This window comes from Oncorhynchus masou, chromosome 18, assembly GCF_036934945.1.
Source record: "Oncorhynchus masou masou isolate Uvic2021 chromosome 18, UVic_Omas_1.1, whole genome shotgun sequence".
In the NCBI taxonomy this organism is placed as follows: Eukaryota; Metazoa; Chordata; class Actinopteri; order Salmoniformes; family Salmonidae; genus Oncorhynchus; species Oncorhynchus masou.
In genome coordinates, this window is record NC_088229.1 from 218,311 (window position 1) to 240,956 (window position 22,646).

General features: G+C 42.9%; 1 protein-coding gene across 1 annotated transcript in view; it reads right to left on the reverse strand.

Annotated features, from left to right (window-relative positions):
* Positions 1-582: 582 nt before the first annotated feature.
* The window catches only part of LOC135503816 (isocitrate dehydrogenase [NAD] subunit gamma, mitochondrial-like), a 64,737-nt gene continuing 42,673 nt past the window's right edge, over positions 583-22,646 (reverse strand). Inside the window, exons 6-10 of the mRNA XM_064921953.1 lie at positions 2,503-2,636; positions 2,170-2,272; positions 1,592-1,738; positions 1,142-1,297; positions 583-866 (exon numbers count right to left, since the gene is read on the reverse strand). Of these exons, the coding sequence (XP_064778025.1) occupies positions 765-866; positions 1,142-1,297; positions 1,592-1,738; positions 2,170-2,272; positions 2,503-2,636 (642 nt within the window). The 3' untranslated portion in view covers positions 583-764. The remainder of the gene's footprint in view (positions 867-1,141; positions 1,298-1,591; positions 1,739-2,169; positions 2,273-2,502; positions 2,637-22,646) is intronic.

Below are 22,646 nucleotides of genomic sequence, written 5' to 3' on the forward strand. Positions count from 1 at the left end.
TAGGGTCATAATCATAGGGTCATAACTATAGGACCATACGGTCATAATTATAGGACCATAGGGTCATAATTATAGTGTCGTAGGGTCAAATCATATGGTCATAATTATAGGGTCACAATCATAGTGTCATAATCGGAGGGTCATAATTACAGGATCAAAATTATATGGTCATAATTATAGGGTCAAAATTATATGGTCATAATTATATGTACATAATCATAGGGTCAAAATTATATGGTCATAATTATAGGGTCATAATTACAGGATCATAATCATTGGGTCATAATTATATGGTCATAATCATAGGGTCATAATCAATGGTCATAATTATAGGGTCATAATTATAGGGTCAAAATCATAGGGTCATAATCATAGGGTCATAATCATAGGGTCATAAGTCATAATTATAGGATTATAGGGTCATAATTATAGGGTCAATCGTAGGGTCATAATTATAGGGTCAATCGTAGGGTCAATCATAGGGTCATAATTATAGGACCATAGGGTCATAATTATAGGGTCAAAATTATAGGATCATAGGGTCATAATTATAGGGTCATAATCATAGGGTCATAAGTCATAATTATAGGATTATAGGGTCATAATTATAGGGTCAATCGTAGGGTCATAATTATAGGGTCAATCGTAGGGTCAATCATAGGGTCATAATTATAGGACCATAGGGTCATAATTATAGGGTCAAAATTATAGGACCATAGGGTCATAATTATAGGGTAGGCTACAGTCATAAGTGAAAGAAATATTTAGATGTTCTGTGTTAGGGGTCCAGTGCTCTGTATCTCCTTCATGATGGAATGGACCACATCAGAGGTTGACCCCTGACCTCCCAAATCAGCTGTATGGAGCTAGAGAGAGGACAGAGAGAGAGAGCGAGAGAGCGAGAGGATGGGTTGAGCGATAGAGAGAAAGAGAGAGAGGATGGGTTGAGCGATAGAGAGAAAGAGAGAGAGAGAGGACAGATAAGTACCTCTTTATCTATTTTCTATTTGCACATAAGTATAACTTTTGAAAAGTATATATTTTTAACAACTTTACTGTTCTTTTTTCTTTTGCTCTTCCCTTGGCAATGTAAACAAATGAGAATGGAAGAAATCACTATGCAACAGCCTGCGTGTGTTACCCGTGTCTCAGTAACAGTAGCGATGACAGCCCGTCGTATCATGGTGGCGTATGCATGTAGCCTCAGATGGTCCAGGAGCAGACAGGAAGCGAGTAACATGGCTGTAGGGTTGGCTATGTTACCATCTGCTATGCTCTTCCCTGTGTTCCTGGTGCCCTGCAACACACATTATACACACCCCCAGTTACACACACCCCCAGCTATCCATACCCCCAGCTATCCATACCCCCAGCTATCCACACCCCCAGCTATCCACACCCCCAGCTATCCACACCCCCAGCTATCCACACCCCCAGCTATCCACACCCCCCTCCCAGCTACACCCACAGCTATCTCCACCCTCAGCTATCCACACCCCCAGTAACCTCACCCCCAGCTATCCACACCCACAGCTACACCCACACCCCCAGTAACCTCACCCCCATCTACCCACACCCCCTGTGTACATACACACTCGAACACAGCGTAGTCCGTCCCGTAGTTGGCTCCTGGAACGAGTCCCGGCCCCCCCACCAGACCAGCACACACGTTGCTCACCACATTACCATAGAGATTAGGCATCACCATCACGTCAAACTGCTGTGGCTTAGACACCAGCTACACACACACACACACACACACACACACACAATTTATTATCCAATTTGATTAGGTAGTAGTGATGTTGCTATGGATACTTGCAAGGTGTAGTAGTGATGCTGCTATGGTTACCTACACGGTGTCGTAGTGATGTTGCTATGGTTACCTGAAAGGTGTCATAGTGATACTGCTATGGTTACCTGCATGGTGTAGTAGTGATGTTGCTATGGTTACCTGCATGGTGGTGTCTAGAACCTAAAATAGTTTGTTGTCTGTCCCCATAGGAGAACCCTTTGAAGAACTCTTTTCGGTTCAAAGTAGAACCTTTTGGGTTCAATGTCGAACCCTTTCCACAGAGGGTTCTGCCTGTAACCAAAAATGTGTTATCCTATGGGAACAGCCAACAAACCCTTTTCAAACCCTTTTTTCTAAAAAAGTGTTTAGTATACCTGCATGGTGGTGTTGTCCACGATCATGGCATCGAAGGAGATGTCTTGATAACCCGCGGCAACCTCCTTACAACACTGTAGGAACAGACCATCACCTAGCTTCCTGTTAAATACACACACACACACACACACACACGAGATTTATCATCAGACAGCAAATTAATACAAAACACACACACAGATTCAATCAAACACACTAAGAAGCACTGTTTTTATACCAAGCTAACCAATTAATTAACTAACTAGTTAACTAATTAATGAACAAACTAGCTAACTAACCCATTAACAAACTAACTAATTAACTAACATGCACATTTACTGAGTATCACTGACATGATGTTGGCCTTGTGGACAGCGGTGACCCTACGACGACCTCTCTCCCTGGCCAGTCTGAAAGCATAGTCAGCAATCCTCAGAGAGTTGGTCCTCGTGATGATCTTCAGACACTCCACCACCCCAGTCACACTCTACATAGAGGAGACAGAGAGTCACACCCCAGTCACACTCTACATAGAGGAGACAGAGAGTCACACCCTACATAGAGGAGACAGAGAGAGAGTCACACCCCAGTCACACTCTACATAGAGGAGACAGAGAGAGAGTCACACCCCAGTCACACTCTACATAGAGGAGACAGAGAGTCACACCCCAGTCACACTCTACATAGAGGAGACAGAGAGAGAGTCACACCCTACATAGAGGAGACAGAGAGAGAGTCACACCCCAGTCACACTCTACATAGAGGAGACAGAGAGAGAGTCACACCCTACATAGAGGAGACAGAGAGAGAGTCACACCCCAGTCACACTCTACATAGAGGAGACAGAGAGAGAGTCACACCCCAGTCACACTCTACATAGAGGAGACAGAGAGAGAGTCACACCCCAGTCACACTCTACATAGAGGAGACAGAGAGAGAGTCACACCCCAGTCACACTCTACATAGAGGAGACAGAGAGAGAGTCACACCCTACATAGAGACAGAGAGAGAGTCACACCCCAGTCACACTCTACATAGAGGAGACAGAGAGAGAGTCACACCCTACATAGAGGAGACAGAGAGAGAGTCACACCCCAGTCACACTCTACATAGAGGAGACAGAGAGAGAGTCACACCCCAGTCACACTCTACATAGAGGAGACAGAGAGAGAGTCACACCCCAGTCACACTCTACATAGAGGAGACAGAGAGAGAGTCACACCCCAGTCACACTCTACATAGAGGAGACAGAGAGAGAGTCACACCCCAGCCACACTCTACATAGAGGAGACAGAGAGAGAGTCACACCCCAGCCAAACTCTACATAGAGGAGACAGAGAGTGTCACACCCCAGCCAAACTCTACATAGAGGAGACAGAGAGAGAGTCACACCCCAGTCAAACTCTACATAGAGGAGACAGAGAGAGAGTCACACCCCAGCCACACTCTACATAGAGGAGACAGAGAGAGAGTCACACCCCAGTCAAACTCTACATAGAGGAGACAGAGAGAGAGTCACACCCCAGACACACTCTACATAGAGGAGACAGAGAAAGAGTCACACTATGGGTGTGTACCTAAATTCAGAGAGAGTCAGAGTGCTCTAGGAGTTCCTAAATTCACTAGAGAGTCAGAGTGCTCTAGGAGTTCCTAAATTCAGAGCCTTGTCAGATTGTCCATTTGTATATTCAGAGCGTTTTGCTCTCAGGAGCGAACTGGACGCTCTCGCCGAGGAGAAGGGTTGATCCGAGTATTCTGACCTAACAGCAGTCAAGCACCATCACTAACAGGTTAATGTTTCCTAGCTTGTCAAGCACCATCACTAACAGGTTAATGTTTCCTAGATTGCTAGCTAGCTACTTCCAGACACAAGTGAGAGAACATCTCACTCTGACCATTTTACACGCCCTAGAACAGGCCTGGAATACAGCTACTGTAAGTTACTAACTAGAACAGGCCTGGGCAATTATTTTCCATGGAGGGCCATATTAGAATATGTTTGCCATCGCGGGCCAGAATCATATTACAGGATTATACATCATGTGTATGACTGTGGTGACAGATATATCTACTGTAAATCACATCCAGATATGCAACTTACTTTAGTGTTTTAACATGCACAGAAATAAACCACATCCAAGTTCTCCTTTTGGTGGGTCTTTTCATTATGAAGATCTAGGTAAAAGTACACTGCGCATTCAGCACCACGGACAGAAGTCTTGTTAACGGTAATGCACAAAAACACAAGAAGGAGAGAGAGCTCAATATCACATTTAAACTACTCAATCAGTGTGAGGAGTGAAGTCTCTGATGGGCATTGACTGTTTTATTTATTTCACCAGGTAGGCCAGTTGCGACCTGGTCAAGATAAAGCAAAGCAGTGAGACACAAACAACAACACAGAGTTACACATGGAATAAACAAACAATAACACAATAGGAAAGTCTATGTACAGTGAGTGCCTTTGAGGAAGGATAACGGATGTAAGGCAATAAATAGACTGTCTATCACAATAGGCTGACTATCACACAAGTCAGGCAGAGGTTGTAAACCAGCTTTGGCCTGGGCACGAGTGACAACTGAACATGCCATCTGAACATCAGACTGGCAAACTGACTGCCCATATAGCTGACCCCCCACACTTCCCAACAGATCAGAGAGTACAGGCACATTCCTCCCCAAAATCATCTCAAAAGGTAGCTTCTCCATTACCCCAACTTTGAGGAGGTATTTCTGACCCTGAATCTCAACTGTGAGCTCAGCTGTGGGCTGCTGTGACTGGTCACCATGGACACATTGGATCAGTGTCTGATGACCATAATCAATGTCATTAACAGGTACATTACCTTTTCTGATCAATGACCGGGAACTGCCGGTGTCAATCATTGCAGTAAAACTTTTACCATTCACTTTTACAGGTACCAAGCATGACCCTTCCCGAGTCTGTCCATTCTGAACACCATCCCCCTCTCTGGGTACATAACAGTAACCTGAGAGCTTGGATTTACGTAGCGGACACATTGAAGCTTTGTGCCCCTGCTGCCGGCAGTAAAAACAGGTCAGACCCCTCCCATCAGAGCGAACTGCATGATCCCTTACCTCCCTCCCAGACACATAACCCCCAGAGTTACCTCCACCATCTCTGGCGTTTCTGATGTCCCTTGTGTCTCTGAGACTCCTTGGAGCGGGTGCTGCAGGTTGTGGTGGGCCCCCTTTACGTGAATTAAGATACTGAAGTGCAAGCTTGGCCGCCATAAGCCCTTCCTTGGGCTCGTGCTCTCGGACCCAGGTTCGAATGTCGTGTGGTAGAACCTGTAGAAGTTGCTCGAGGATGATGACCTCCCCGATTTCGTCCTGTGTCTTCTCCCCCGGCCGAACCCATCGTCGGTAGAGACCCTTGAGGCGGTGGTACGTCTCTGTCGGCGACTCACCCGATGGCGTTGATGCAGCTCTGAAGCGTTGACGGTAGGTTTCCGGTGAGATGTCAAACTTCACCAGCAGCGCTTCCTTCAAGCCCTTGTAGACATTGGACAGCCCCTCATCCATTGCTGTGTAAGCCTCTAAGGCCTTGCCCGTGAGCAATGGGACAAGCTTGCAGGCCCACTCTACCTCAGGCCACTGCCACGTCTTAGCCATGCGCTCAAACCTCAGCAGATAGTTTTCAATGTCCTCCCCCTGCTGGTATGAGGGCATCTTTGGCTCCTTCCTCAGGAATGCTGGAAGATGGACGTTAACACTGCTGGACTGGTCTCCTGGTACTGGCCTCATTACTACTTGGGGTGCCTGCTGTGGAGTTGAAGTCCCTGCTGCGGAGTTGAAGTCCCTGCTGCATCGAGCCTTTGTCGTCCTGGTGTTGGAAGACCCAAGCTTGGGCTCTCACTGACGAGTTCCGCCTGGTGGGGAGCTGTGAGGATAGATTGGCGTAGGCCACGTAACTCCTGCTTGAGGTCTTCGTCCCTCCTCTCAAGGCAGGTGAAAAGTTGCTGAAAAAGGGTTACCATGGTTGGGTGTGGTTCTGGTCCCCCAACTGCTCCTTCAGTCAGCAGCTCACCCAGTTCTGGTTGTCTTTGGCCCCGCGTCGGGCTCCTAGTTTCTCATACTTGACCTCTTCTTCACCAGACGATTCCATGGTATTCCACCCCGGTTCAACTTCAGGTACCTTTTCTGACAGTTGATGCTGTTGCTGAGAACGCAATCCTGTACGCATTCCTTTACCTCTCTTGTTGGAATTCACTGATTTGCGGTACGCCATCCCACCACTGCCACCATATGTCACGTAGAGTAGGCCAGAAGGCTAAACTGGATAACCTAACCTCTATCAAAATAAAAAGATGGCGGAACCGCAAAAGTTCTTCTGTGCAAAGGTGTTTATTTACAAGTGATTCCGGAACAAAAAACAACAGTACTGCCATCAACGTCTACCTTATGGGACAGCTTAAAAACAATGCTGCCCCATCCACAGCTCAATCCAAACTGCCTTTCCATGACTGAAAGAGAGGCTCCTTTTGTAGGGCTAGCCCCTCCCCTCAGAACAATTAACCCTAATTAATTAATCAATTAACAATACAAACCTACATTTTCCATGAACTAAACATACTAAAGGATATACATTGCAACACGGTTTTAAACAATATCACAACATAACATTTACAACATTACATCACTAATGACAATATCTTTCAATATGCCCATATGCATTAATGAGCCATTTGGGACAGGCACTATAAAGCCAACCCAATTCCCTTAGCTCGGGTCCTTTTCCAGCATACCCGGAAGCTACAGAGATGGAGAGAGAGGAACAGAACAAACAAACAATGCACTCATCCACAACATTGATAAGTATAATAATTATTGTATCTCTCAAATATGAACATTGACAAGTGTGAAATGCATGCACCAAGACAGAAGTTAATTTGTGTGTCGACCCACATTGTTAACTTATCTTATAATGGCGCAGGGAGGAGTGATGAATATGTGTGTGCGTTAAAGAACCAAATGCTGCCCGCGGCCAGTGACGGACTTCTACGTCACACCCTGTATATAGCCTCCACATTGACTCTGTACCGGTACCCCCTGTATATAGCCTCCACATTGACTCTGTACCGTAATACCCTGTATATAGCCTCCACATTGACTCTGTACCGTAATACCCTGTATATAGCCTCCACATTGACTCTGTACCGTAATACCCTGTATATAGCCTCCACATTGACTCTGTACCGTAATACCCTGTATATAGCCTCCACATTGACTCTGTACCGTAATACCCTGTATATAGCCTCCACATTGACTCTGTACCGGTACCCCCTGTATATAGCCTCCACATTGACTCTGTACCGTAATACCCTGTATATAGCCTCCACATTGACTCTGTAGCGGTACCCCCTGTATATAGCCTCCACATTGACTCTGTACCGGTACCCCCTGTATATAGCCTCCACATTGACTCTGTACCGTAATACCCTGTATATAGCCTCCACATTGACTCTGTACCGGTACCCCCTGTATATAGCCTCCACATTGACTCTGTACCGTATTAATGTATCAATGATCAGATGGTCATGTACAGGTAGAGATATTGGTGTGCAAAAGAGCAGAAAAGTAAATAAATAAAAACAGTGTGGGGATGAGGTAGGTGAAAATGGGTAGGCTATTTACCAATATACTATGTACAGCTGCAACGATCGGTTAGCTGCTCAGATAGCACATGTTTGAAGTTGGTGAGGGAGATAAAAGTCTCCAACTTCAGGGATTTTTGAGCTAAGCACAGGCAAAAGGAAAACCTGGTCCAGTCTGCTTTCCACCAGACACTGGGAGATGAATTCACCTTTCAGCAGGACAATAACCTAAAACACAAGGCCAAATCTACACTGGAATTCCTTATCAAGATGTGAATGTTCCTGAGTTGGGTGAGTTACAGTTTTGACTTAACTCTCTGTGATGTGTTGGCCAAAAGCCAGAGAAAATGCAGAGCGCCAAATTCAATTAAATTACTATAAAAATCAAACTTTCATGAAATCACACACGAAGGATATCAAATTAAAGCTACGCGTGTTGTGAATCCAGCCAACATGTTAGATTTCAAAAAGGCTTTTCGTCAAAAGCAAACAATGCTATTATCTGAGGATATATAGCACCTCCGTAAACAAAGGGTGAACGCATATTTCAACCCTGCAGGCGCGACACAAAACGCAGAAATAAAAATATAATTAATGTCTTACCTTTGACGAGCTTCTTCTGTTGTTGTCCCATAAACATCACAAATGGTCCTTTTGTTAGATTAATTCCTTCGATATATCCAAAATGTTAATTTAATTGCCACGTTTGATCCAGAAAAAAAACGGTTCCAACTTGCGCAACGTGACTAAAAATATCTCAAAAGTTACCTGTAAACTTTGCCAAAACATTTCAAACTACTTTTGTAAATCATCGATAAAATTGAAGACGGGATGACCTGTGTACAATATAGGAAGGAAACAAACTGACGCTACCTTTCTGGTCACGCACCTCTATCAAACAGTACACTTGAAGTGACCCTCGTTTTGAACAGGGCTACTTCTTCATGACACAAAGGAAAAGGTCCCTCAGAAATGTGGATTCCCAATGAAAACCCGTTGAAAAGAGAGTGACCTCAAAAATAAAATCTGAATGGTTTGTCCTCTGGGTTTCGCCTGCTACATAAGTTCTATTATACTCACAGACATGATTCAGTTTTAGAAACTTCAGAGTGTTTTCTACTAATAATATGCATATATTATGTTCTGGGGATGAGTAGCAGGCAGTTGAATTTGGGCATGCATTTCATCCGGACGTGAAAATACTGCCCGCTGTCACCAAGAAGTTTTAAAACTATTACTATCTATGGAAAAACATGAAAATGTTTAACAGAGCTTGAAGAGTTATTTAAAAAAGAATGGGACAATTTTGCTCAACGCAGGTGTGGAAAGCTCTTAGAGACTGACCCAGAAAGACTCACAGGTGTAATCTCTGCCAAAGATGATTCTAACATGTATGGGGTCTGGGGTGTAAATACGTATGGAAATTAGATATTTTTGTGTTCATTTTCAAAACATGTTTTCACTTTGCCATAATGGGGTATTGTGTTTAGATGGGGGGAAAAATGCTAAATTTTTAATACATTTTGAATTCAGGCTGTAACAACAAAATGTGGAAAAAGTCAATGGGTATGAATACTTGGTGAAGGCACTGTAAATCCCCAAGTCAAGGGGTAGGAATACTTGGTGAAGGCACTGTAAATCCCCAAGTCAAGCGGTATGAATACTTGGTGAAGGCACTGTAAATCCCCAAGTCAAGCGGTATGAATACTTTGTGAAGGCACTGTAAATCCCCAAGTCAAGCGGTATGAATACTTGGTGAAGGCACTGTAAATCCCCAAGTCAAGCGGTATGAATACTTGGTGAAGGCACTGTAAATCCCCAAGTCAATGGGTATGAATACTTGGTAAAGGCACTGTAAATCCCCAAGTCAAGCGGTATGAATACTTGGTGAAGGCACTGTAAATCCCCAAGTCAAGCGGTATGAATACTTGGTGAAGGCACTGTAAATCCCCAAGTCAAGCGGTATGAATACTTTGTGAAGGCACTGTAAATCCCCAAGTCAAGCGGTATGAATACTTGGTGAAGGCACTGTAAATCCCCAAGTCAATGGGTAGGAATACTTGGTGAAGGCACTGTAAATCCCCAAGTCAAGCGGTATGAATACTTTGTGAAGGCACTGTAAATCCCCAAGTCAAGCAGTATGAATACTTGGTGAAGGCACTGTAAATCCCCAAGTCAAGCGGTGTGAATACTTTGTGAAGGTACTGTAAATCCCCAAGTCAAGCGGTATGAATACTTGGTGAAGGCACTGTAAATCCACAAGTCAAGCGGTATGAATAATTTGTGAAGGCTCTGTAACTCCCCAAGTCAAGCGGTATGGATACTTTGTGAAGGCACTGTAAATCCACAAGTCAAGCAGTATGAATACTTGGTGAAGGCACTGTAAATCCCCAAGTCAAGCGGTATGAATAATTTGTGAAGGCTCTGTAACTCCCCAAGTCAAGCGGTATGGATACTTTGTGAAGGCACTGTAAATCCACAAGTCAAGCAGTATGAATACTTTGTGAAGGCACTGTAAATCCCCAAGTAAAGGGGTAGGAATACTTTGTGAAGGCTCTGTAACTCCCCAAGTCAAGCGGTATGGATACTTTGTGAAGGCACTGTAAATCCCCAAGTCAGGCGGTATGAATACTTTGTGAAGGCACTGTAAATCCACAAGTCAAGCAGTATGAATACTTGGTGAAGGCACTGTAAATCCCCAAGTCAAGCGGTGTGAATACTTTGTGAAGGTACTGTAAATCCCCAAGTCAAGCGGTATGAATACTTGGTGAAGGCACTGTAAATCCCCAAGTCAAGCGGTATGAATAATTTGTGAAGGCTCTGTAACTCCCCAAGTCAAGCGGTTTGGATACTTTGTGAAGGCACTGTAAATCCACAAGTCAAGCAGTATGAATACTTGGTGAAGGCACTGTAAATCCCCAAGTCAAGCGGTATGAATAATTTGTGAAGGCACTGTAACTCCCCAAGTCAAGCGGTATGGATACTTTGTGAAGGCACTGTAAATCCACAAGTCAAGCAGTATGAATACTTTGTGAAGGCACTGTAAATCCCCAAGTAAAGGGGTAGGAATACTTTGTGAAGGCTCTGTAACTCCCCAAGTCAAGCGGTATGGATACTTTGTGAAGGCACTGTAAATCCCCAAGTCAGGCGGTGTGAATACTTGGTGAAGGCACTGTAAATCCCCAAGTCAAGGGGTATGAATACTTGGTGAAGGCACTGTAAATCCCCAATTCAAGCGGTATGAATACTTTGTGAAGGCACTGTAAATCCACAAGTCAAGCAGTATGAATACTTGGTGAAGGCACTGTAAATCCCCAAGTCAAGCGGTGTGAATACTTTGTGAAGGTACTGTAAATCCCCAAGTCAAGCGGTATGAATACTTGGTGAAGGCACTGTAAATCCCCAAGTCAAGCGGTATGAATACTTTGTGAAGGCACTGTAAATCCACAAGTCAAGCAGTATGAATACTTTGTGAAGGCACTGTAAATCCCCAAGTCAAGCGGTATGAATACTTTGTGAAGGCACTGTAAATCCACAAGTCAAGCAGTATGAATACTTTGTGAAGGTACTGTAAATCCCCACATCAAGGGGTATGAATACTTTGTGAAGGCACTGTAAATCCCCAAGTCAAGGGGTAGGAATACTTTGTGAAGGTACTGTAAATCCCCACATCAAGGGGTATGAATACTTTGTGAAGGCACTGTAAATCCCCAAGTCAAGGGGTAGGAATACTTTGTGAAGGCTCTGTAACTCCCCAAGTCAAGCGGTATGGATACTTTGTGAAGGCACTGTAAATCCACAAGTCAAGCAGTATGAATACTTTGTGAAGGCACTGTAAATCCCCAAGTAAAGGGGTAGGAATACTTTGTGAAGGCACTGTAAATCTCCAAGTCAAGCGGTGTGAATACTTTGTGAAGGCACTGTAAATCCACAAGTCAAGCGGTATGAATACTTTGTGAAGGCACTGTAAATCCCCAAGTCAAGCGGTATGAATACTTTGTGAAGGCACTGTAAATCCCCAAGTCAAGCTGTATGAATAGTTTGTGAAGGCACTGTAAATCCCCAAGTCAAGCTGTATGAATACTTTGTGAAGGCACTGTAAATCCCCAAGTCAAGCTGTATGAATAGTTTGTGAAGGTACTGTAAATCCCCACATCAAGGTGTATGAATACTTTGTGAAGGCACTGTAAATCCCCAAGTCAAGCGGTGTGAATACCTTGTGAAGGCACTGTAAATCTCCAAGTCAAGTGGTATGAATACTTTGTGAAGGGACTGTAAATCCACAAGTCAAGCAGTATGAATACTTTGTGAAGGCACTGTAAATCCCCAAGTAAAGGGGTAGGAATACTTTGGGAAGGCACTGTAAATCCCCAATTCAAGTGATATGAATACTTTGTGAAGGCACTGTAAATCCCCAAGTCAAGCTGTATGAATACTTTATGAAGGCACTGTAAATCCCCAAGTCAAGGGGTATGAATACTTTGTGAAGGTACTGTAAATCTCCAAGTCAAGCTGTATGAATACTTTGTGAAGGTACTGTAAATCCCCAAGTCAAGGGGTATGAATACTTTGTGAAGGAACTGTAAATCCCAAAGTCAAGCGGTATGAATACTTTGTGAAGGTACTGAAAATCCCCAAGTCAAGGGGTATGAATACTTTGTGAAGGTACTGTAAATCCCCAAGTCATGTGGTATGAATACTTTGTGAAGGCACTGTAAATCCCCAAGTCAAGCGGTATGAATACTTTGAGAAGGCACTGTAAATACCCAAGTCAAGCGGTATGAATTGTTTGTGAAGGCACTGTAAATCCCCAAGTCAAGCTGTATGAATAGTTTGTGAAGGCACTCTAAATCCCCAGGTCAAGCGGTATGGATACTTTGTGAAGGCACTGTAAATCCCCAAGTCAGGCGGTGTGAATACTTGGTGAAGGCACTGTAAATCCCCAAGTCAAGGGGTATGAATACTTGGTGAAGGCACTGTAAATCCCCAATTCAAGCAGTATGAATACTTTGTGAAGGCACTGTAAATCCCCAAGTCAAGCTGTATGAATAGTTTGTGAAGGCACTGCAAATCCTCAAGTCAAGGGGTATGAATACTTTGTGAAGGCACAGTAAATCCCCAAGTCAAGCGGTGTGAATATTTTGTGAAGGCACTGTAAATTCCCAAGTCAAGCGGTATGAATACATTGTGATGGGACTGTAAATCCACAAGTCAAGCAGTATGAATACTTTGTGAAGGCACTGTAAATCCCCAAGTCAATGGGTATGATTACTCTGTGAAGGCACTGTAACTCCCCAAGTCAAGCGGTATGAATATTTTGTGAAGGCACTGTAAATCACCAAGTAAGGGGTATGAATATTTTGTGAAGGGACTGTAAATCCACAAGTCAAGCAGTATGAATACTTTGTGAAGGCACTGTAAATCCCCAAGTAAAGGGGTAGGAATACTTTGGGAAGGCACTGTAAATCCCCAATTCAAGTGATATGAATACTTTGTGAAGGCACTGTAAATCCCCAAGTCAAGCTGTATGAATACTTTATGAAGGCACTGTAAATCCCCAAGTCAAGGGGTATGAATACTTTGTGAAGGTACTGTAAATCTCCAAGTCAAGCTGTATGAATACTTTGTGAAGGTACTGTAAATCCCCAAGTCAAGCGGTATGAATACTTTGTGAAGGAACTGTAAATCCCAAAGTCAAGCGGTATGAATACTTTGTGAAGGTACTGAAAATCCCCAAGTCAAGGGGTATGAATACTTTGTGAAGGTACTGTAAATCCCCAAGTCATGTGGTATGAATACTTTGTGAAGGCACTGTAAATCCCCAAGTCAAGCGGTATGAATACTTTGAGAAGGCACTGTAAATACCCAAGTCAAGCGGTATGAATTGTTTGTGAAGGCACTGTAAATCCCCAAGTCAAGCTGTATGAATAGTTTGTGAAGGCACTCTAAATCCCCAGGTCAAGCGGTATGGATACTTTGTGAAGGCACTGTAAATCCCCAAGTCAAGCGGTATAAATACTTTGTGAAGGTTCTGTATATCCCCAAGTCAAGCGGTATGAATACTTTGTGAAGGCACTGTAAATTCCCAAGTCAAGCAGTATGAATACTTTGTGAAGGCACTGTAAATCCCCAAGTCAAGCTGTATGAATAGTTTGTGAAGGCACTGCAAATCCTCAAGTCAAGGGGTATGAATACATTGTGATGGGACTGTAAATCCACAAGTCAAGCAGTATGAATACTTTGTGAAGGCACTGTAAATCCCCAAGTCAATGGGTATGATTACTCTGTGAAGGCACTGTAACTCCCCAAGTCAAGCGGTATGAATATTTTGTGAAGGCACTGTAAATCACCAAGTAAGGGGAATGAATATTTTGTGAAGGGACTGTAAATCCCCAAGTTAAGCGGTATGAATACTTTGTGAAGGTACTGTAAATCCCCAAGTCAAGCTGTATGAATACTTTATGAAGGCATTGTAAATCCACAAGTCAAGGGGTATGAATACTTTGTGAAGGAACTGTAAATCCCAAAGTCAAGCGGTGTGAATACTTTGTGAAGGCACTGTAAATCCCCAAGTCAAGCGGTATGAATACTTTGAGAAGGCACTGTAAATACCCAAGTCAAGCGGTATGAATAGTTTGTGAAGGCACTGTAAATCCCCAAGTCAAGCTGTATGAATACTTTATGAAGGCACTGTAAATCCCCAAGTCAATGGGTATGAATACTTTGTGAAGGTACTGTAAATCCCCAAGTCAAGTGGTATGAATACTTTGTGAAGGCACTGTAAATCCCCAAGTCAAGCGGTATGAATACTTTGTGAAGGCACTGTAAATCCCCAAGTCAAGGGGTATGAATACTTTGTGAAGGTACTGTAAATCCCCAAGTCAAGCGGTGTGAATACTTTGTGAAGGCACTGTAAATCCCCAAGTCAAGCGGTATGAATACTTTGAAGGCACTGTAAATCCACAAGTCAAGCAGTATGAATACTTTGTGAAGGCACTGTAAATCCCCAAGTAAAGGGGTAGGAATACTTTGTGAAGGCACTGTAAATCTCCAAGTCAAGCGTTGTGAATACTTTGTGAAGGCACTGTAAATCCACAAGTCAAGCGGTATGAATACTTTGTGAAGGCACTGTAAATCCCCAAGTCAAGCTGTATGAATACTTTGTGAAGGCACTGTAAATCCCCAAGTCAAGCTGTATGAATAGTTTGTGAAGGTACTGTAAATCCCCACATCAAGGTGTATGAATACTTTGTGAAGGCACTGTAAATCCCCAAGTCAAGCGGTGTGAATACTTTGTGAAGGCACTGTAAATCTCCAAGTCAAGTGGTATGAATACTTTGTGAAGGGACTGTAAATCCACAAGTCAAGCAGTATGAATACTTTGTGAAGGCACTGTAAATCCCCAAGTAAAGGGGTAGGAATACTTTGGGAAGGCACTGTAAATCCCCAATTCAAGTGATATGAATACTTTGTGAAGGCACTGTAAATCCCCAAGTCAAGCTGTATGAAAACTTTATGAAGGCACTGTAAATCCCCAAGTCAAGCTGTATGAATACTTTGTGAAGGTACTGTAAATCCCCAAGTCAAGGGGTATGAATACTTTGTACAGGAACTGTAAATCCCAAAGTCAAGCGGTATGAATACTTTGTGAAGGCACTGTAAATCCCCAAGTCAAGCAGTATGAATACTTTGTGAAGGCACTGTAAATCCCCAAGTAAAGGGGTAGGAATACTTTGTGGAGGCTCTGTAACTCTCCAAGTCAAGCGTTATGGATACTTTGTGAAGGCACTGTAAATCCCCAAGTCAGGCGGTATGAATACTTTGTGAAGGCACTGTAAATCCACAAGTCAAGCAGTATGAATACTTGGTGAAGGCACTGTAAATCCCCAAGTCAAGCGGTGTGAATACTTTGTGAAGGTACTGTAAATCCCCAAGTCAAGCGGTATGAATACTTGGTGAAGGCACTGTAAATCCCCAAGTCAAGCGGTATGAATAATTTGTGAAGGCTCTGTAACTCCCCAAGTCAAGCGGTATGGATACTTTGTGAAGGCACTGTAAATCCACAAGTCAAGCAGTATGAATACTTGGTGAAGGCACTGTAAATCCCCAAGTCAAGCGGTATGAATAATTTGTGAAGGCACTGTAACTCCCCAAGTCAAGCGGTATGGATACTTTGTGAAGGCACTGTAAATCCACAAGTCAAGCAGTATGAATACTTTGTGAAGGCACTGTAAATCCCCAAGTAAAGGGGTAGGAATACTTTGTGAAGGCTCTGTAACTCCCCAAGTCAAGCGGTATGGATACTTTGTGAAGGCACTGTAAATCCCCAAGTCAGGCGGTGTGAATACTTGGTGAAGGCACTGTAAATCCCCAAGTCAAGGGGTATGAATACTTGGTGAAGGCACTGTAAATCCCCAAGTCAAGCGGTATGAATACTTTGTGAAGGCACTGTAAATCCACAAGTCAAGCAGTATGAATACTTTGTGAAGGCACTGTAAATCCACAAGTCAAGCAGTATGAATACTTTGTGAAGGTACTGTAAATCCCCACATCAAGGGGTATGAATACTTTGTGAAGGCACTGTAAATCCCCAAGTCAAGGGGTAGGAATACTTTGTGAAGGTACTGTAAATCCCCACATCAAGGGGTATGAATACTTTGTGAAGGCACTGTAAATCCCCAAGTCAAGGGGTAGGAATACTTTGTGAAGGCTCTGTAACTCCCCAAGTCAAGCGGTATGGATACTTTGTGAAGGCACTGTAAATCCACAAGTCAAGCAGTATGAATACTTTGTGAAGGCACTGTAAATCCCCAAGTAAAGGGGTAGGAATACTTTGTGAAGGTACTGTAAATCTCCAAGTCAAGCGGTGTGAATACTTTGTGAAGGCACTGTAAATCCACAAGTCAAGCGGTATGAATACTTTGTGAAGGCACTGTAAATCCCCAAGTCAAGCGGCATGAATACTTTGTGAAGGCACTGTAAATCCCCAAGTCAAGCTGTATGAATAGTTTGTGAAGGCACTGTAAATCCCCAAGTCAAACTGTATGAATACTTTGTGAAGGCACTGTAAATCCCCAAGTCAAGCTGTATGAATAGTTTGTGAAGGTACTGTAAATCCCCACATCAAGGTGTATGAATACTTTGTGAAGGCACTGTAAATCCCCAAGTCAAGCGGTGTGAATACCTTGTGAAGGCACTGTAAATCTCCAAGTCAAGTGGTATGAATACTTTGTGAAGGGACTGTAAATCCACAAGTCAAGCAGTATGAATACTTTGTGAAGGCACTGTAAATCCCCAAGTAAAGGGGTAGGAATACTTTGGGAAGGCACTGTAAATCCCCAATTCAAGTGATATGAATACTTTGTGAAGGCACTGTAAATCCCCAAGTCAAGCTGTATGAATACTTTATGAAGGCACTGTAAATCCCCAAGTCAAGGGGTATGAATACTTTGTGAAGGTACTGTAAATCTCCAAGTCAAGCTGTATGAATACTTTGTGAAGGTACTGTAAATCCCCAAGTCAAGGGGTATGAATACTTTGTGAAGGAACTGTAAATCCCAAAGTCAAGCGGTATGAATACTTTGTGAAGGTACTGAAAATCCCCAAGTCAAGGGGTATGAATACTTTGTGAAGGTACTGTAAATCCCCAAGTCATGTGGTATGAATACTTTGTGAAGGCACTGTAAATCCCCAAGTCAAGCGGTATGAATACTTTGAGAAGGCACTGTAAATACCCAAGTCAAGCGGTATGAATTGTTTGTGAAGGCACTGTAAATCCCCAAGTCAAGCTGTATGAATAGTTTGTGAAGGCACTCTAAATCCCCAGGTCAAGCGGTATGGATACTTTGTGAAGGCACTGTAAATCCCCAAGTCAAGCGGTATAAATACTTTGTGAAGGTTCTGTATATCCCCAAGTCAAGCGGTATGAATACTTTGTGAAGACACTGTAAATTCCCAAGTCAAGCAGTATGAATACTTTGTGAAGGCACTGTAAATCCCCAAGTCAAGCTGTATGAATAGTTTGTGAAGGCACTGCAAATCCTCAAGTCAAGGGGTATGAATACTTTGTGAAGGCACAGTAAATCCCCAAGTCAAGCGGTGTGAATATTTTGTGAAGGCACTGTAAATTCCCAAGTCAAGCGGTATGAATACATTGTGATGGGACTGTAAATCCACAAGTCAAGCAGTATGAATACTTTGTGAAGGCACTGTAAATCCCCAAGTCAATGGGTATGATTACTCTGTGAAGGCACTGTAACTCCCCAAGTCAAGCGGTATGAATATTTTGTGAAGGCACTGTAAATCACCAAGTAAGGGGTATGAATATTTTGTGAAGGGACTGTAAATCCCCAAGTCAAGCTGTATGAATACTTTATGAAGGCATTGTAAATCCACAAGTCAAGGGGTATGAATACTTTGTGAAGGAACTGTAAATCCCAAAGTCAAGCGGTGTGAATACTTTGTGAAGGCACTGTAAATCCCCAAGTCAAGCGGTATGAATACTTTGAGAAGGCACTGTAAATACCCAAGTCAAGCAGTATGAATACTTTGTGAAGGCACTGTAAATCCCCAAGTCAAGCTGTATGAATACTTTATGAAGGCACTGTAAATCCCCAAGTCAATGGGTATGAATACTTTGTGAAGGTACTGTAAATCCCCAAGTCAAGTGGTATGAATACTTTGTGAAGGCACTGTAAATCCCCAAGTCAAGCGGTCTGAATACTTTGTGAAGGTACTGTAAATCCCCAAGTCAAGGGGTACATTTACATTACATTTAAGTCATTTAGCAGACGCTCTTATCCAGAGCGACTTACAAATTGGTGAATTCACCTTCTGACATCCAGTGGAACAGCCACTTTACAATAGTGCATCTAAATCATTAAGGGGGGGGGGGGGGTGAGAAGGATTACTTATCTTATCCTAGGTATTCCTTGAAGAGGTGGGGTTTCAGGTGTCTCCGGAAGGTGGTGATTGACTCCTTTGTGAAGGTACTGTAAATCCCCAAGTCAAGCGGTGTGAATACTTTGTGAAGGCACTGTAAATCCCCAAGTCAAGCGGTATGAATACTTTGAAGGCACTGTAAATCCACAAGTCAAGCAGTATGAATACTTTGTGAAGGCACTGTAAATCCCCAAGTAAAGGGGTAGGAATACTTTGTGAAGGCACTGTAAATCTCCAAGTCAAGCGTTGTGAATACTTTGTGAAGGCACTGTAAATCCCCAAGTCAAGCTGTATGAATAGTTTGTGAAGGCACTCTAAATCCCCAAGTCAAGCTGTATGAATACTTTGTGAAGGTACTGTAAATCCCCAAGTCAAGGGGTATGAATACTTTGTGAAGGAACTGTAAATCCCAAAGTCAAGCGGTATGAATACTTTGTGAAGGCACTGTAAATCCCCAAGTCAAGCGGTATGAATACTTGGTGAAGGCACTGTAAATCCCCAAGTCAAGTGGTATGAATACTTTGTGAAGGCACTGTAAATCCCCAAGTCAAGCGGTATGAATACTTTGAGAAGGCACTGTAAATACCCAAGTCAAGCGGTATGAATTGTTTGTGAAGGCACTGTAAATCCCCAAGTCAAGCTGTATGAATAGTTTGTGAAGGCACTCTAAATCCCCAGGTCAAGCGGTATGGATACTTTGTGAAGGCACTGTAAATCCCCAAGTCAAGCGGTATAAATACTTTGTGAAGGTTCTGTATATCCCCAAGTCAAGCGGTATGAATACTTTGTGAAGACACTGTAAATTCCCAAGTCAAGCAGTATGAATACTTTGTGAAGGCACTGTAAATCCCCAAGTCAAGCTGTATGAATAGTTTGTGAAGGCACTGCAAATCCTCAAGTCAAGGGGTATGAATACTTTGTGAAGGCACAGTAAATCCCCAAGTCAAGCGGTGTGAATATTTTGTGAAGGCACTGTAAATTCCCAAGTCAAGCGGTATGAATACATTGTGATGGGACTGTAAATCCACAAGTCAAGCAGTATGAATACTTTGTGAAGGCACTGTAAATCCCCAAGTCAAGCGGTATGATTACTCTGTGAAGGCACTGTAACTCCCCAAGTCAAGCGGTATGAATATTTTGTGAAGGCACTGTAAATCACCAAGTAAGGGGTATGAATATTTTGTGAAGGGACTGTAAATCCCCAAGTTAAGCGGTATGAATACTTTGTGAAGGTACTGTAAATCCCCAAGTCAAGCTGTATGAATACTTTATGAAGGCATTGTAAATCCACAAGTCAAGGGGTATGAATACTTTGTGAAGGAACTGTAAATCCCAAAGTCAAGCGGTGTGAATACTTTGTGAAGGCACTGTAAATCCCCAAGTCAAGCGGTATGAATACTTTGAGAAGGCACTGTAAATACCCAAGTCAAGCGGTATGAATAGTTTGTGAAGGCACTGTAAATCCCCAAGTCAAGCTGTATGAATACTTTGTGAAGGCACTGTAAATCCCCAAGTCAATGGGTATGATTACTCTGTGAAGGCACTGTAACTCCCCAAGTCAAGCGGTATGAATATTTTGTGAAGGCACTGTAAATCACCAAGTAAGGGGTATGAATATTTTGTGAAGGGACTGTAAATCCCCAAGTCAAGCTGTATGAATACTTTATGAAGGCATTGTAAATCCACAAGTCAAGGGGTATGAATACTTTGTGAAGGAACTGTAAATCCCAAAGTCAAGCGGTGTGAATACTTTGTGAAGGCACTGTAAATCCCCAAGTCAAGCGGTATGAATACTTTGAGAAGGCACTGTAAATACCCAAGTCAAGCAGTATGAATACTTTGTGAAGGCACTGTAAATCCCCAAGTCAAGCTGTATGAATACTTTATGAAGGCACTGTAAATCCCCAAGTCAATGGGTATGAATACTTTGTGAAGGTACTGTAAATCCCCAAGTCAAGTGGTATGAATACTTTGTGAAGGCACTGTAAATCCCCAAGTCAAGCGGTATGAATACTTTGTGAAGGTACTGTAAATCCCCAAGTCAAGGGGTATGAATACTTTGTGAAGGTACTGTAAATCCCCAAGTCAAGCGGTGTGAATACTTTGTGAAGGCACTGTAAATCCCCAAGTCAAGCGGTATGAATACTTTGAAGGCACTGTAAATCCACAAGTCAAGCAGTATGAATACTTTGTGAAGGCACTGTAAATCCCCAAGTAAAGGGGTAGGAATACTTTGTGAAGGCACTGTAAATCTCCAAGTCAAGGGGTACATTTACATTACATTTAAGTCATTTAGCAGACGCTCTTATCCAGAGCGACTTACAAATTGGTGAATTCACCTTCTGACATCCAGTGGAACAGCCACTTTACAATAGTGCATCTAAATCATTAAGGGGGGTGAGAAGGATTACTTATCTTATCCTAGGTATTCCTTGAAGAGGTGGGGTTTCAGGTGTCTCCGGAAGGTGGTGATTGACTCCTTTGTGAAGGTACTGTAAATCCCCAAGTCAAGCGGTGTGAATACTTTGTGAAGGCACTGTAAATCCCCAAGTCAAGCGGTATGAATACTTTGAAGGCACTGTAAATCCACAAGTCAAGCAGTATGAATACTTTGTGAAGGCACTGTAAATCCCCAAGTAAAGGGGTAGGAATACTTTGTGAAGGCACTGTAAATCTCCAAGTCAAGCGTTGTGAATACTTTGTGAAGGCACTGTAAATCCCCAAGTCAAGCTGTATGAATAGTTTGTGAAGGCACTCTAAATCCCCAAGTCAAGCTGTATGAATACTTTGTGAAGGTACTGTAAATCCCCAAGTCAAGGGGTATGAATACTTTGTGAAGGAACTGTAAATCCCAAAGTCAAGCGGTATGAATACTTTGTGAAGGCACTGTAAATCCCCAAGTCAAGCGGTATGAATACTTGGTGAAGGCACTGTAAATCCCCAAGTCAAGTGGTATGAATACTTTGTGAAGGCACTGTAAATCCCCAAGTCAAGCGGTATGAATACTTTGAGAAGGCACTGTAAATACCCAAGTCAAGCGGTATGAATTGTTTGTGAAGGCACTGTAAATCCCCAAGTCAAGCTGTATGAATAGTTTGTGAAGGCACTCTAAATCCCCAGGTCAAGCGGTATGGATACTTTGTGAAGGCACTGTAAATCCCCAAGTCAAGCGGTATAAATACTTTGTGAAGGTTCTGTATATCCCCAAGTCAAGCGGTATGAATACTTTGTGAAGACACTGTAAATTCCCAAGTCAAGCAGTATGAATACTTTGTGAAGGCACTGTAAATCCCCAAGTCAAGCTGTATGAATAGTTTGTGAAGGCACTGCAAATCCTCAAGTCAAGGGGTATGAATACTTTGTGAAGGCACAGTAAATCCCCAAGTCAAGCGGTGTGAATATTTTGTGAAGGCACTGTAAATTCCCAAGTCAAGCGGTATGAATACATTGTGATGGGACTGTAAATCCACAAGTCAAGCAGTATGAATACTTTGTGAAGGCACTGTAAATCCCCAAGTCAAGCGGTATGATTACTCTGTGAAGGCACTGTAACTCCCCAAGTCAAGCGGTATGAATATTTTGTGAAGGCACTGTAAATCACCAAGTCAAGCGGTATGAATATTTTGTGAAGGCACTGTAAATCACCAAGTAAGGGGTATGAATATTTTGTGAAGGGACTGTAAATCCCCAAGTCAAGCTGTATGAATACTTTATGAAGGCATTGTAAATCCACAAGTCAAGGGGTATGAATACTTTGTGAAGGAACTGTAAATCCCAAAGTCAAGCGGTGTGAATACTTTGTGAAGGCACTGTAAATCCCCAAGTCAAGCGGTATGAATACTTTGAGAAGGCACTGTAAATACCCAAGTCAAGCAGTATGAATACTTTGTGAAGGCACTGTAAATCCCCAAGTCAAGCTGTATGAATACTTTATGAAG